General features: G+C 39.8%; 1 protein-coding gene across 6 annotated transcripts in view; it reads right to left on the reverse strand.

Moving 5' to 3' along the window:
* The window catches only part of pbx3b (pre-B-cell leukemia homeobox 3b), a 90,249-nt gene extending 78,435 nt beyond the window's left edge, over positions 1 to 11,814 (reverse strand). For all 6 annotated transcript variants that reach the window (XM_066643618.1, XM_066643616.1, XM_066643613.1 and 3 more), the window contains exons 1-2: positions 10,753 to 11,814; positions 9,982 to 10,055 (exon numbers count right to left, since the gene is read on the reverse strand). In XM_066643618.1, the coding sequence (XP_066499715.1) occupies positions 9,982 to 10,055; positions 10,753 to 10,952 (274 nt within the window). In that variant the 5' untranslated portion in view covers positions 10,953 to 11,814. The remainder of the gene's footprint in view (positions 1 to 9,981; positions 10,056 to 10,752) is intronic.
* Positions 11,815 to 12,408: the final 594 nt, after the last annotated feature.

Consider the following 12,408-nt stretch of genomic DNA (forward strand, 5'->3'; position numbering starts at 1 on the left):
CACCTCTCTGATTATGAGATGATTGGAAGTCATCCCATCCAATATTTCACGTGTGCGAGAATGGGTCAAGCGAGAAAATTTAGTGTAAAATATGTAAGCGCCATTTATTAAACGCAGTGTGTGCTGGCTTACGAGTGGTGGGGGGAGAGAGGAACTACTAGCAGTGTGAACGTTAAGTGAAAACACTGGAGTCAAAGTGAGCGATGGCATCAGTGATATGAAATAAATAATTATACAATCGATCAATATATAATCCCTCTAGTGATTAAACCTAAAGAACCCAGAGCTGTCGGTTTCAACCTCGACCACTCGGGTTAGCCATCCACAAGCTTTCGGACATTTACATCTGCTTTTAAGTCTTTTACGGTTGCCTTTTGGCACAGTGCAAGTGGAGCTTGTCGGAGCCATGGGAGAGTAATGCAAGCTTTGCTATGAATTAAATATTAGAAATCTTAACACAGCAGCCAATAAGAATTATTTGCCTTATTAAAGCAGCGGAAGACGCTGATTAAAATTTCATTGCATTGCAGTCTTTTCCCCATTTCTGCTTTTAATAGATCATTCTAATGTATGAAAAGCAGGAGGAACAATGGCATGGGGACTTAATTTGAGCAATGCAAACAGGCAGAAGAGGGAAGACAGAAGAAATTTGGGGAGAATAAGGGTGTTAAATGAGTGCAATGCATTGCATTTAAAATTCTATCAGTACTTTACACTGAACTTGTCTTTTATTATATAACAGTCTTTTGCTTTGCCTCACATCTTGGGATTAAAACATTGTATGAGACAGGTGGAGTTTTGGACGTTTCCTACAAAAACTCCAAAATTTGTCCAAATAACACAGATATCACACGAAATAAAAAAATGAATGAATAAAGAATCCAGTATCTAGATCAGCTAATCATATCAGTAAATTAAATCTGGGCTACTGCTAAACTGATACATTTTAAAAAGTTTTTATAAAATACTTTACTTAAATGATATTATCAATAAAAAGACACCCACGCTCACATACTTATATCTGCACAAAATGCATGTTAATTCCACCCAGATCTTATCAAAGGCAACTCCCACTAGTCAACAGTTTCAGTTCGTTTCTAGAAAAACATGCAGCACACACGTGTAGCACTGTGCATGAGAAGGCAAATTAACCTGGAATATCCACTGGTCCTGGAGGAAATCGCTTCCCTCAGTGTTCCTAATGAAACTGAGATCTATATCATCATTATGGTGAGAGGACCTTTCTAGATCTGTACCCGCCTCACCATCTGACCCTCTTTGTACTAATAAGTGCTCTGCCAGGTTTGCACCATCTATTCGATGTCCTGGCAGATTTGAAGTAGGAGACCTGGGTGCAGATATTAATAGTGACCAAGGAAGCAGCAAACTACCTGACCACTGCCGTTAATATGGGAATACAGTGCTTTCAACATAAGGAAATAGTAAACACTTTTTTTTGGTTGTTTTGTAATATTTCAGGTAATAAATAAAGTTTTAAAAAATACATATCATATAGGTGAGTGATGTAAACATTGCATTTATTTATTTTTTTATTTACTTGTTTTATTTCCGAGGCCTACACCACGTGCTGCTCAGCGGATAGGATTTCTGAAGCTTGTACGCGCTGTGACAAAATTATTGATGACAAGGCATCACAAATTGCACTTATTTCATATACACACGTCAGAGGAGGGGAAGATGTAAAATATTAAAATGGCCACGGCAGGCGAGAACATTTACTTTTTTAATGAAAATTTAATGTTTCAATACGGAGCACAATTTGGTTAACCACAAAGGATAGCTGACATGTCGGAGGTGATGTGAGATTCATCAGATTTCTTCTCCCTAACACTTCCAGAAAGAGTGTTTGTGCATGTGTGTGTGTATTCTTGAACTCTGATCTTTAGAACAGGTCAAAGCTATGTCGAGGTCACTGACACATTCAACAAGAATAAATATAAACAGACATTGAAAAACCCACTGAGAACAATATAATTCACTGCAACTCAAAAATTTGATTTATGTGAACAGAGAAAGAGACTACACTAGAGACCCCAAAAAAAAAATACAGTGGATCATACATTTATTAAAGTTCACAGGCACCATGCACACAGCTTTATCAACTATTTCTTATTCACGTTCTCATAAACACAGCAAAAGAACCAATGCGAAGTCAGACATAATTAAATGAAACATGAGCTCATCTCGTGCTGGGCTGCCAGGGGGATGGGTGGGCTTTCAGCTGGGGAAGGGGGGGGGGGTGCATTTATTAAATGAGATTAGCAAATAAATGACAACGCCACTGATAGCTAAGCTCACGCTGAGGGCGGGGGGACTGGGTTAGATGGGAAGAGTGCAGTAAGAGATTAAGGAAACTGAAATATGGGTATTGTACTTATCCTCATAAAGAACTGTCAGATGTGTAGGGATGCTCAATGATAGCAGAATCTTATTGATATTAAATAATTGCTGAATCAAAATTAGCAGCATAGACAGCTGTTTATTAGCAATACTTCCAACATATACCTGATGCCATTTGAGAAATGTGGCTCTACTGTGCTACAACGCCTGCATTTCATTAATTATTGCAATTGTATCTCTATACAAATAAAATGTTTTTTTCTTAATACTATTCCGGGTAGATCAATATTTTCATATTTCAAATTTTTTAAACTGTTTATTTACTGGCATCAACAGTGTTATTTATAATTTGATATCATTTTCATATCAGTCCACCCATAACTATTAACTTCAGGTACATACAGATATCCACATGGCAGACAGTACTCAGCTCAAATCTTAGTGGGCGAGTTTGCCATTAAGCTGAGGCCAAGACAAAGGATATAAAAATATATATATATGGAGCATGTCCAAGTATACATTTACAGGTATTTTGGGTTTTTCTCCCTCCAGTCTGACATCCCTCCACTTTCTTCTTCATCTCATTTTCTTTTAAACTTCCCCTTTTTATTGCCACCCTCAGCTGATAGAAAGCGAAGGGATTTGGGAAGCTAAGGAGAAGATAGCCGGCTCCTTCTTCCTCAATCCCTCACTTGCCCAGCAAATGAAAGAAAGAGAGAGGGAGAGAGAGAGAGAGACAGAGAGGGAGGGATGGAAGCATAGAGGGAAGGAAGGGAGCAGTCTTGCTGAGAGAGAGAGAGAGAGAGAGAGAGAGAGAGAGAGAGAGAGAGAGAGAGAGAGAGATTCTGCCTCACACTATCTTGTCAGTGCAGACGCATCACTGAGGCAGACGCGAACAAAAAGCAGCCCAAAGTCAATTGTCTACTTGGCTGAATGGCTTTCTATTGTGGCCCGCATATATTTACCTCGGCATTCTAAGGGGGGGGGGGAGAGAGAGATCTCCACTATTGTAACAAAATGCAAGCAAGGATGACTTCGCCAACTAATATTTACTTTTTTCATCTCTCAGAAATCTGAACGCTCTGCCTAAAAAACCACAAAAGTTCTGCAAGCCGCCCTGATGGCTGAAACGTGGATTAGGTCCTGGAATTAATATTTCATAGTTTCATGGTTAACTGCGCCTTTGTTATTTTGTAATTACCAAACAATTAATGAGTGTGTTCTCTTATGAATTAATAGGTATGTAATTAAGTGGTAATAAAAAAATATGAAAACTCATTTCAAATATATGAACTCATATTAAGATCAGTGGCTCTGATGTACCACCTTCTAAAACTACAAAAAAAAATCTGATTAACAATAACAATATCAATGAAAACAATGTTAATGCAGCAGATGTCACATCAACTTCAGGGCAGATTTAGTTGGCTCATTACCACTTTGTCGGGGCGCCTCAAAATAAATGTTCCCTGAGGGTTTAAGAAATGCTTACTCTCTCCATTGCCGCATTCCATTTATTCAAGGTAATGCTTTTAGCCAGCCTCGCATGTGGTTAATTACAACCGCGGGTACAGATTAATTCAGCCAGTTCAGAGAGCGCAAATCGAGGAGCTCGTCCTGGACCAGTGAAAAAAGGACACATGCACACACATACACACACCCCAGGACCAAGAGGAACAAAGCATGTGAATGTATGTGTTGAGGAGGTGAGTGGGGGGCAGCACTTGCTTTTGACTTTGCCCCTGTATCTGTCTTGTAGTATGTATTATTGTGTGTATGTGTTTGAGAGAGGGGGGCACAGCACAGCAGGGGCCACACTGATAGCTTCCTGCAGTCTCTCTCCTCCAGACCGCCCGCTCCTGAACTTGATGAGTCAAAGGTCAGAAAAACAACAAGTCAATAGGCAGGCGGCCTCGGAGCCAGTGATCGAGTGAAGGACGAGAGAGAGAGAGAGAGAGAGAGAGAGAGAGAGAGAGAGAGAGAGCTTGTGATTTTGGCACTGTAATAGTTTTCTGTAATCTCTCTCTATTGATTAAACCTCACTTCAGAAAGGAGTGGTGCTTCAAAACACCCCTCCCTCTCTCTCTCTCTCTCTCTCTCTCTCTCTCTCTCTCTCTCGGTCAGAAATGCCATATGGAGGTAATCTTTCACCTTTGTTATTCCTTGCTGCTCCCGCTGCTTCTGCCACTGCTACCGCCAACCCCGTTCTCTTTCGGAGTGAGAGCAAACAAACTGAGCACATCCCCGACACAAACACACACACACACACACAAACAACACACTCTGTGTCTCATCACCCCAGTAGAGGTCTTCGTCAACCCATTGGTGTTCTGTATTTGCTCTTAAAATAAATCCGACAAGTTTATTCTCCATATTTCACCATTCCGACTCTTCTCCCACATGCTTCCCGGATCTCTCTATCTGTGTACTATGTACAATGCCCACTGCGTGGTGGGATAGTAGACACATCGGCATGCCAGCATAGGAATGGTATTACCTCTATTTCTAGGTACGATGAAACTTTTTTTTCTAAGAAATGAGCAATTATGATTATGATTATGCCGCCTGTAATTAAGCAGCAAAAGACCCTCTACAGCGTCCTCATTAAAGGCATATTCAGCCATCACGAGCCTGCTGCTTCTCAAACACGCTCCTCACATCCTCACAAAACCTTGGAAAAAAACGAGGGGAGAGCTTGTAAGAAAAAAAGAGAAAGCACACAAATGATAAAAATTCAAGGAAGGGTGTATGGAGGCGAAATAATTCCAAGCATTTCTGCCACATTCCCTTCATTCTATTCATTTAAATGCAAAAAGCAAGAGAAAGTGCAGGGAGAGAGAGAGAGAGAGAGAAAAAAAAAACAAACCCCTCCTGCTAAAAACACTCAATTTACTGACAGGCAAATGACTTCATGCTGCCACTTAATCTCATTTCTTGCATAATGCCCTCTAATTAGCATATCAAAGTGAATTAATACTTCTAGGGCTTTAGCAATGGGGAAATCTGCTCAGGGCCTCCAATAGCAGTTAGTGGAGTGCCAAGAAAGCTCCCCTACACTACATAAAGCTTTGCATTGCAAAATCCTTCCATCCATTTATCTCTTGCTCTCTTCCTTCTCAGCCTCCCGCCTTGTCAGACAACATGGACTAGCGCTTGAAATAGAAGAGCACTAAGTTTTAACATGCCCAATCTCCACGGTGCCATGGGCTCCCAATAACATCATGAACCTAGTAACCCAACAACCCAACAACACAGCGCATGTGTCTACATTTTCTGTCTATCTGCCCTGGAGTAATGATATATACAGCTTTTTTTTCCATAATTTTAATTCAGGTCACTATGTCATCTCCAAGTTGTCAGAAAAAGAGCTGGGAACAGTGAAGATACTGCTGCAGATTTGAGATTCTGGTATGTTATAGTGCAGCTAGACCTTTTGCTGCTTGAGCCGTGGTGAATGGGACAGGGGAAGATGATGCCACAGGGAGCAGTGAAAGGGTCATGGTGGGCTCCAATACAAGCCAGTCAAGTCAAGGCCATCAGACAACCGAACGATGCCAAACACGAATAAGTGAGGAAGGAGGTGAACGCGGAGAGCCACTAAAACCCCCATAGGTTACAGGCTGTTATTGTGAGCCTCCTGAGCATTCGCACACAGCCAGTGATGGTGACATTACAATTACACTGCCAACAGAGGAGTGTGTTATGTGAGTTTAATAGCTACAATTAAGATCTTCACATACAAGCAGATAAAACCTTTACATGCAAATACTCCTTATTGAGAACGCCTGCTCACGGAATGGCCTAGATACACTTGCAAACAAAGAAATCCAAACACACACACACACACACACACACACACACACACAAACCATCTTTCTTCCTCTCTTCTCTAAACACATGTACATACATAGCTTTCCATTCTCGCTGTTTACATAGTTACAATGAAAACACTTCAGGTTTGATTTAGCCGCTTCACCTTCTAGTCCGCAACGAATCCTAGAGCAACATGAAAACCTTTGTTGTTATTTCAGAGATTTTTTAACTCTCTCTCTCTACTCTCTCTATCACTCTACAACACATATCTAATATAATAATTACAGTTCCATGCAAATAATTGAGTGTTCCTGTTCAAATAACATGGGGTATTGATTTTCATTTTGCATTCTTGAATATAAGTACACATCCTCTTATGAGCTGAGAATATGCCTCTGCTCCCCTACACATTTTCTGTGTAACAATTTTTTTATTATTATTTGCAAATAATGGAATGTGCTGGGGGGAAAATGCACTTTGCAAATGTATTTTTTTTTCCAGTTTAAGCTTACATTTGCTGTAAAATTACATTGGTCCACACACACACACACACATACACACACACTGAACAATGAAAAATATTAAAAATTAATATTTTTGTATATGGTCTTTGACCCTGTTATTCACATGTGCCAGTAAAACGCAAAAAATGTAAGCGTTCCTGTATTCCTGTACATACAACAATCTGACTAAAATGCACTCGGTAGAAAAGCAAAGTAGAATGCTTATCTGCAAAGGTCTCCATAATCACCCCCATGAGACAATGTCCTTCAACAAGCTGACGAAAAAAAAAAAAGAGTAGATTTTCTCATTTCCTCATGCAAGACAATCCTAAGCTGCTGCAACAGCATAGCAGACCAGTTTTTATTTTAATGTATCCTTAAATCCTGGTCTATCCATGCTATGTATTTCAGCTTATTTTGTAGTTGTCCTCCCATATAAGCACCAAGGCACTCTCCTTATATCAGTTATTACTGTAAAATGAGGGACAGCGCCAAACACGTAGTATATATTCACTCATGGGTTAGAAACGAAGCAGAAGCAGAAAGAAGCTTGTTAGTGAATTAGCCTGGATATGCCAGGGAGAAAAAAGAAACCGTTCAAAACAAGCTGCATCAAAAGGATTACCCAAGATTACAGCAACTGAGCTGGTAAACAAGTTCATTTAAATAATTAGCATACTTAGGGGCTCTATTCTGTATGTATATTTAATTAGAGATATAATACAATATGGAACATAATTGTATTAAACGTAACACAATAGGCACCCATGGAAGCGCACGGCACAACCACAGGTGGGTTTAAAATATTGAAAATGCATAAACAGATGATGACAAATGTTTCTTGTAAATACAATTACGTAGAGAGCATGGTGCTAAAATAGGTTACATATTTTTCACTTAGAAGAAAAACATGGAGCACTACTAAAATAAGGCATTAATAAAATTGCAGCTAAGCTTTGCTTGGGAGTGTGTGGCGCTTTCTTTTTCCTCTGCCTGTGAAGTTTGCAGGAATTTCTGCAAGCTGTAAAGTTACACTCAAACGTTTATCCTCCCCATTCATGCTCTGTTCTATCTCTGGACAGATATAAAGAACATCTCAAGCAGACTGGCCAGCCGAGCGGGGCCTTGCCCTCCCCTGGCGGAGAGCTCCAGCAGCCTAGAAGTTCATTAAGTTTTATGATCTTCCCTGAGTCACTTCTGCTTATAAGCCACACAAAGGCCACAAATCTGGTAAATCACAATTCCGCTTAAAACTGCACTGTGGCAAATTAGTATAAACAGCACCACTGTGTTTTGATCTGGTGTGAAAATTCTTAGTCTAGTTTAAGTGCTTTGAATCATTAACACATTTCATACTGTTTCAGAAAGAAACCAATACAACGCTATGCAAGAGTTACAACACACCTGGTCCAACTGTATTTTCACATTCTCCGCTGCATAGTGCAAACTTATCTATGGCATATTTTCCTTTGTTTAGGGCACTGTTTCTACTTATTTGTTGACTTTAGCATATTGGAAAACATAAAAGATAAAATACTACATAGACATATATACATACATATATGTATATAATACATAATACATAATGTATGTATGACATAATACATACATACAACTAATAACTTTGGCACAGGTCTCATTTTAATACACACACACACACACACACAAATATATATATATATATATATATATTTTTTTTTTAATGTCAAATGTAGCAAATAAAGGACAAAAATGCACCAAAATGTGCAGACCTGTGTTGTCTGTACAGAGGATGTGATTTTATTTTCAACAAATTAAAATAAAAAAATATAGATATACTTTTTCAGAAGTACCCAAACATTTGCATTTGTCTCTAACAGAAAAACAGAATGTGTAAAATGTGTTAACTGAGTTCACTAAACACACACTCCACCTGGAATCTTAGGCTCCTTAAAGACTAAGATTAAACTAGCCATCACAATGTTACACTGTACTTTTACTCAACTAATATACAAGCATTTTTCAGCCCATCTCAAGCATCGCTTCTTTTCAAATGGTCTCTTTACATGCCCAAGAAACTTTTTTTTAACATATCCATGTAGCATTTATGCAAGTAACAGCTAAGTCAATAATACCAGAATAGCAGAATAGTAAAGGAAAGGGATATTAAATTGCATCTCCTTACATTTGGATATACTACTAAGCTGATATGGCAGTGCTCAATGGGTGAAAGTCCCCCCTCAAGTGTTTTGTGAGACAGTGACATATGTTAATATATGACAATGGGGCATAGAGTACAGCCTTGGTTATGATGCACCGAATAGTTACTGAATCTCTTGCTGAATTTCATTTACAATGTGGGAAAGCAGACTGGTTGAATGTTTGATTGTCAAGAAATTAAGAAATTAACTGAAAATTCTGCACACGCAAAAGTGAGGGATGTATGCAAAATTGGCCTACTTTTGCATATATAAAAATATTATATATATATATATATATATATACCAAAATTCTGGGTAAAGTTCTCCTCAATGCACCTGTGTTCATATACATTTCTGAAATTTTCTGAAAACACAGCGGACTATGCAAAACAAACCTGCTCATCACTGTTAAATTGAAGCCCACCGGTTCCTACATTTATTAACAGGCTGCCTTCTTTGTGGAGGTAACGGCACATAATGTGGATGTCCTGCATAATAGTTTGGTGCCAATAATTAGGTGCAGCTCCGCCAATATTGCCAATAATTATCCCATAAACTGGACATATAATTAGCCTAAAGACCACAGGAACAGGACGGCCCTCCGGACCACATATCAACAATAGAGTTAGTAGTAATTATAATTAAGCAAGCAGGCTAAGGAGAAACACTCACACGGTTCATAAAAACACCACTCTCTGACGCTCGCATTCTCCCCTATCAATTTTACCATTATTTCGGGTTCAAACGGGACAATGTGAGACTGAGGCGATGTAAACAAACGGCTAGCGACTGCGTGCCTCGTGGAAGCCCTCCCCACCCCACCCTGGAAAGTAGGAGCTCGCCTCCATGAGGCAGCGGGAGACTGACTGCCTGAGCACACGGGCCAGCAGCAGACAGCAGGTTTTCAGATGCTAACCGCCGCTTCTCCTTTGCCTTGCGCTTTAGCAGCATCTGACCTAGACACCGAGGCGAGCAAAACGACAAGGGGAAAACAGAAACCTGGGAAAGATGGCGATGTTTTAAGGTTTAGTGTCACAGACGTTGCCTCGCGCGAACGGAATAAGCTGCTTTTTTATATTATTGTTTTTTTTTTTTGTTTGTTTTTTTACAGAATGCGCTCTTACCTGTTTTCTCTTTGATCTCGCAGAGCACGCTGAAGAGGGCAGGCTTCATTCTGTGGCAGTTCAGTCCGTGTTTCCTGTTTCAGTTAGGAACAAGACACAAAATTGGTATATAGTCACATACAGTGGATAATTATTGTACACGTATACACGTCTGTTGTTAACTTTGTGAACTGAATGTGTTTGTTTTTTCTTCTGCTGCTGATTTTTTCTCTTTACCATGGAAAGCAAATTATCTCTCGGTTACAGGGCAAAGCTGAATTCGTCCATATTTATTACTGCACATAGTCCATGTTCACTAATTTTTTATATAAAGTACATAGCTTTTATGTTTAGCAGTAAAAGCCTACAGAAAATAGCTGGAGTGTCACGGCTAAAGTTGAAACTCTGAAGCCTCTGGTGTCCAACTACAGGACAGTGCTTCTGAAACTTTTAAGTGTTTTGTTTTTTGTTCTAATTGTTGGTTGTTTTTTTAACACGTGTAGAACAAGCTTAGCCTACTGTTTAAAACTTTAAGACACTTCTAGATGTGATGATAAATATTACTAGCTCAATATTTTGGAATCTTTTATAGACAGGTGATTGAGTAAAGAAAAGCTTTTAAGTATACTTACTAGTTTAGTACATCACAGAAAAAATATTTATCCACATCACAATGTTTTTTAATCTATAATGCAAAGTCAATGTCACATTTACATTAAAGAACCAAATGGAATTAATACAAGGTTCAATTACTCAAATTGTCAGTTATTATTTCAAAAGAAATCCACCAACTTTGCTTGCGCCTCGTCCAGACTTTGGTCTGTTATGGTCATGATCTGATGCAGAATGTCACCGATGTCTTGTTTCCTGCCGTCTCCATCAGTCCCGTCGTGTCCGTGTGGAGGCGGCAGTGCCATGCCTCCCTGTACCGTGTGAGCGGCCAGATTCACGCCGCCGATAGTCTGCATGATCCGCGCCTGCTCCGCGTCCATAGTCCACCGCAACCCGATCAATGTGCTTCTTACTGAGTCACAGAGGAAGCTAAAGAAGCGCGAAATGAGCACATGCAAAAAAGACTACGTGATTAACGTTATACGAGGAGCATTTGCGGGGCTGATTGCTCTCCGAAGCGGGTTCGCGGCAACAAGGCGAATAGCATGAACCGCGACCACCAGCAAGACGCAACTGTTCCGCAAAAGGCTTCACTTTATCACAAAAAATCACTCAATCGTCCTCAGTTCCGTGTCGAATATGTCCTTTAGAAAAACCACGGACGTGTTCTCAACTTCAGCATCGAGGGGACAGCAGTTGCCCGTTGGATGTTGTCCGAGTCCTCATGCCAAACTGACTTTCCCTTCTTTTCGCAAAAAAATAAACAATAAAAAAAACTGTTGAAGCTCCTTGGAGATGACTTGATTGTATTGTCGGTGTTTGGCAGTCTTCGTAGTGCAATTTCTCCTTTTGCAATTATTTAAGACTTGTTTGAATCCGCAGTGCAATATGATGGAAACAAAATCCCGGGAAAATAATGATAGAGCACACTGAATGAATGAAAGGTTTAAAAAAATAAAAACATCAACAAAAGAATTTCAAACGCAGAAAACAAGTTGCCGAAAACACTGCCTTTCGAGTTTCCAAAATAACATGAATAAAAAAATAAAATGATTGACACGAGCAGCAAGACTTAAAGACAAAATGTGACAGTAAAAATATAAAATATACAAAAAGTTTTCTCAGGATGAGTGTAAAGAAAATAAAGAAACTCGCGAAAGAAAAAAAATTAATTACGCGCCATAAAACGATGCGCAAAAATATCTGCTTGCTCAAATTTATGAGGCGAGCTCTTGGGCTGTGTGTGCTTTATGTTGTTTGATGGCAGCGGTAGTGAGCGATTGACAATGTGCCAATGCCACTCACTCAGTGTGGACGTGTCAGAGCTGAAGCTGAGCAAAAAAAAAAAAAAAAAAAAAAAGACTTCAAAATCGACATAAAAATGCACGCTCCGCCCTGCAGAGGAGGGGTCTAGATTCTTGTCACTTCTTGCCAGAGCCCAGAAAACAAAATGCCAGCGCGCTACTAATGATACTAGTGATGATAATGATGAAAGAAGAACATGGAAAAAGAAAAGGCTGAAGTCCCACTTTGCGTGTGCCTCATTTAAAGCGCGCCCGTGCAGCGAGATGCCTTCACATTACAGACGCTGAGAGCTTTTTTTGCAATAAAACACGCGAAAGACATGCCCGAAGTTTTATATTGGTTGATACTAAACTGATAATGGATAGCTCTAGCTCCTCGTTTCTCCACACCATACCACGGTGTGGTTGCCTCTACCAAGCCTGGCTAGCAGGGTAGGCGAGTGGAGGACATGTTTATAATATTGGAGCGAAAACGCTTTCAGCCAATCCTCACGTTGCCTTTGTTTGATTGATAGCCAGGCCGTCCAATGGG

The sequence above is a fragment of the Hoplias malabaricus genome, chromosome 14 (assembly GCF_029633855.1).
Source record: "Hoplias malabaricus isolate fHopMal1 chromosome 14, fHopMal1.hap1, whole genome shotgun sequence".
Lineage (NCBI taxonomy): Eukaryota > Metazoa > Chordata > Actinopteri > Characiformes > Erythrinidae > Hoplias > Hoplias malabaricus.